This window comes from Micropterus dolomieu, linkage group LG21, assembly GCF_021292245.1.
Source record: "Micropterus dolomieu isolate WLL.071019.BEF.003 ecotype Adirondacks linkage group LG21, ASM2129224v1, whole genome shotgun sequence".
NCBI lineage: Eukaryota > Metazoa > Chordata > Actinopteri > Centrarchiformes > Centrarchidae > Micropterus > Micropterus dolomieu.
Window position 1 is genome coordinate 11,179,570 of NC_060170.1, and position 4,570 is coordinate 11,184,139.

General features: G+C 42.0%; 1 protein-coding gene across 2 annotated transcripts in view; it reads right to left on the reverse strand.

Moving 5' to 3' along the window:
• The window catches only part of znrf3 (zinc and ring finger 3), a 67,617-nt gene extending 65,625 nt beyond the window's left edge, over positions 1-1,992 (reverse strand). For both annotated transcript variants that reach the window (XM_046034576.1, XM_046034575.1), the window contains exon 1: positions 1,578-1,992. In XM_046034576.1, the coding sequence (XP_045890532.1) occupies positions 1,578-1,808 (231 nt within the window). In that variant the 5' untranslated portion in view covers positions 1,809-1,992. The remainder of the gene's footprint in view (positions 1-1,577) is intronic.
• Between the last annotated feature and the right edge of the window lie 2,578 nt (positions 1,993-4,570).

Here is a 4,570-nt window from a genome sequence, read left to right on the forward strand (position 1 = left end):
CAACATCGTGAATTTGATTAAACCCAAATGTGTATTTGCAGCATTTAAACCCCCCCCCCCCCCCCAACACTCTCTCCCCACAGGGTGCATTGTAACCTGGCCTCCCACCACAGACCGGCGATCTAATGGAGCTCAATAGTTCCTTCAGTCCGGGGTGACACTTCAGCAGCTACTTGCGTTTATACAAGAAATGAAAACAAAAACTCAACCATCATTGCTGCTATGGCTTGTGAGGCACTGCTTCCAATATTTAATATAAACCTTCATAGTGAGGTGGCGTCCGATCAGTCTCAATCACCAACTTCATCCAAATGAACTTGATATGCATTGGACACAGTTTGGGTTTCATAGATACCTCCACAGAGATTGATAAAAACTTTAAAAAGGGTTGTTACAGGCTGTACAAAAACAGCTTCACATTCAAGTGGCTCCTTATCATTCTCAAAGAGCTGAAAGAGCTGTTGGTCCCTCCATCACAAACGCCAATAACACAGGACATGTTAAGAGATCAGAATATAAAACATCAAACATTTGGCGCATGATTAGACCCTGAATTCTCTGCTGCCTTACAACCCACAGCCAAGTAGATTAAGCAAGAATTATAAAACTTCAAATAAACACTTTGGCTCCGGAGGAAAGCTCCATATTTTAGTGACTTCAACTGTTACTTCAGCTTGGCTCCGACTTCTACAGTCAAAGATGGATGTTTGATCCAAGCGCAACAAGCGCTAGCCAAGTGCACTTATCGTTTGTGGTGACAAGAAATAAAAGATGGAGGGACATAGAAGTTTCATCTAGGACGTATATATTTTAAAGCCTTAAAATAGTTGCAAGTAAGCCTAACCCAAAAAAACATGCAACTTCAAAAGGCAGCGTGGATGACTGCTGCTGGCTACAAGCGGCGGGACGTGCGGGTTTAGTTTACACTTAGTACGGTCAGTAAAAACAAACGTATTCCACTATTAAAATCCACGTTTTCCGGATTTAAAAGCAGATCCTTGGTCAAAACTAACCGCTGAAACGGACAAACGATCCAAAACCTAAGCACATGTAGCAGCCTCGTAGCCTTGGTGCTCTTGTGAAACGCGTAAAAAAAACCCTGCTAGATAAAAGTTTACAAACTTTTTTTTGGGACGTGATGCACGATGTGCATCTCTTTAGGAAAGCAGTTCCCAAAAAGCGTTTCGGGATGAGGCCAATTAACTGCAACGGGAGCACAAATGAGCCCCAGACATGAACAAAATAACCTGCAAGAGCATGTTTTCCCTCTGAATGAATTCCACAAGATAGGAGCCATCTTGTGACCGCATACGCGTTGCAAGCTTAGTACCATCCTCACACTGCTTGCAAAGCCTACACATACACACACACGCGCGCGCGCACACACACACACCATATAAAACTCTTGTCAAACCCCCAGTCCCTGTGGAAAAAGTTTTAAGAAGCACAGCTTGGTAAAATTACACCCCGTGCCGCGGTGGTGTTGCTCAGCTCTGCTGCTTGCCATTCCCCCGCAAGAAAAACACACTTTATGTTTTTGTTGTTGTTGTGTTTTTTTTTTTTTTTTTTACACGTACTTGAACGATCTCCCCCTCCGCGCTGATAGTGGCTCCTGCTTTGGAGAACCGTCCTTGCAAGCCAGTCGTGTAAGTAGTATAATCTCCATTGGGACTGGACTCGAACAGAACCACTTCCACAAAGGCAGTATCCTTGGCGCAAACGGTACCAAGGGAAGCGGCAACCACGAAGATCACCAGGACCACCGAGTCGGGCACACGATCCGAGCCTCTCCTTGGTAAAATCATCATCTTGCCGGCTGGATCGGCGCCGATCGGGACATAATTTCACACGGATTAATTAATCTGGTGAAGGTAATTGAAATCCGGTCTATGCGCGTTTCGGCGATGCGTCAAAAGAGTCAGAATTGTGCAATAAAAGCTGAGCCTGGGCTGAAGCGTGTTTATTTCACCACTGCGAGCCTTGTCAATTACATTGCCAGCAAACGCTCCCTCTCTCTTTCTCCCACCCTCTCTCTCCCTCTTTCTTTCTCACCCCCCCTCCTCCGCCTCCTCCTCCTCCTCCCCCTCTACAAAGCGGATCTCCTTTGATCTCCAAACACGTGATTTTTTTTTTTTTTTAGTTTTCTCTCTCTCTCTCTCTCTCTCTCTCTCTCTCTCTCTCTCTCTCTCTCTCTCTCCCAAAAGGGTTATATCCCCACCCACCAATCTTTCTGACCCTCTCCTCTGCACTCCCCGTTCTGAAGTGCCAGCACTCAGTTAAGGAGGCACCGTGGACATCGCTGCTCAGCGAGCTGCAGCAGCCGAGTTTATTGTTTGCAAAATCTTACAAGTTACGCAGGTTAGAGTGTGAGTTGATGCAATCTTGCTGGGTTGATCATCAAGCCAATGCCACGTTTTTCAGCCATTGTTGCAAGCACGGGCTGCTCAGTGACGTCTTTCCCCCCGACTTTGACACGTTTTTTTGGCTGTCGTACCACCTTAAAACAAACACTACCCTCTTCAGGACGCTTCGTGATTTAACCGGGCTAATTTTTCAATCTGATTCAGATTTGCTCACCTACAGGACAGATGTAGCTAACAGTGTGCTTAAGTTTGGAACATCTTATTTTCAGTGAGATATATATAATGCGTTTTTTTTGTTTGCAATATTAGAAATTAGGAATTCTGATAAAACTTTTCCAATGAATACAATAGCATATTCCTAACAGTGGCCCTGCATTATACATTGACATACTGATTATGTATCAATCCTATTTTGGAATCACTTTAACACCATTCACCAGTATCTATCTATCTGTCTATCTATCTATCTATCTATCTATTGAGGAAAACTGCTTTAAATGTCTTTCAAAACTTTTTTTGGTCTTCTTAATTTCCCTTCCAAGACACTATTGAGTCATATTGCACATGAAGTTCACTTGCACATATAATTGTGCACCAGTCTAAAAGACAGATGGATCTCCAATGAACTGTCGCCTCTGATCTTCAAAGTAGTTTTCGTCATCTAGACAGGTCTGACAAGCTAATCATAAATCACTTGAGGCGTTTTTACACACCTCAAAATGTTTAAATGTAATTGGACATAATTTCTATCTGCCAGTCAGTCAAATTAGCGACTGGATGGAAAGGTAATAATCGTCAGTGAGTTTAAGCTTCATTATGCATTTATTGATAAACACAGGTTTCAATATCTACTCTTTCAAATATGCAGGCGTGTCGTCTGTTTCTATTTTAAACAAACCGTTGCTGTTATTTACCACAGAAGAAGACAATCATCTCTCAATCATTCTGTGTTCAGAATAAAAAGTGTTGTGAAACATCCATTCTGACCAGTTCCTGGAGAACATCTTCTGCCTGGCGCCTTTTCTTTCAGTGTGTCAGACTGTTCATTATGCGCCTCCAAATAAGCACACTGTGCCTTGAAAGGACACTGGAAGAATAAATAAACACTCATCACACATCTTTTCACTCATACAAAAGAAAATTATGTGAATCATTGTCCAGCTGAACAATTCATGAAAACAGCTCTCAGTACCATGCAAGTGGTGATGATACTGTACATGCATTGTTCTGTCTTTTAGGTTAGGCAACCAGACTTAAAGTGGACAACGTAATGTCTAATCTCTCGGATTGATGTGAAAGTGCACGCTTTAAAAAAATATTGCAAAAGAATAATGCATGAAATTGAATAATACCACTTTGGAAATGTCTGTTTCCAATGATCCCACCAAACTGGCCTCTTGCAAAGAAAACACTCTGGTGTTTTTAAGCCCTGAAATGAAGGGTGAGCTCTTGCAACAGTGATAGATGTCCAAAAAAGCCCAGAAAACAAGCTCTCATCTTGCTGTCAGCTGTGTGGCAGTGTGATTATGAAAACCAACTGTGAGGACGTTTTAGGTCAAGAATGCAGCCGCCTCTGGAAGAAAGCGTGATGGTCAACATGTGTTCGGACTCAAAAAACAAAACACATTCAAAGCTGAAACTTAAGAAGTTCTTCAACGCTTTCAGCATGACAATAATTTACAGATCACACTGAACGTCACTCTGTTTTATGAATCCTGATCCACACCACATGTCCCATATCTGTCTTATGATACTGAACACTTTCTGTTTCTCTCGCACACACACACACACACACATACACGAAATACACATACATTATGAATAAAGGCACAATGCACGTGCCCTTAATGATGAAAGTAAATTACATTTACGTTATCAGCTTACTAATGGACCACAAAATGCATTAGGGCAACAAGTTTCAGTGATCCAATTAGTCACAGGAGGTCTTGATCCTCTTTTATTGCAAGTCTGCCCTCTGCTGGTTGTTTTCAATCCATGACAGATTTTTAAAGCTGCAGCTCCACTTTTGTAGTTTCCTTCAATTTGCTTGAATTAGATGTTTACATGGTTTGCTTTCCACATTATTTAAAATGAGTATGTTTGGTGACTATTTGGCCCTTAAAGCTATTTAAAAAGACATACTGAAATGATTTCAAGAATATGCCTTATTTTCTCACTTCCTTCCTAACAAATTGTGCCCCCCCTCC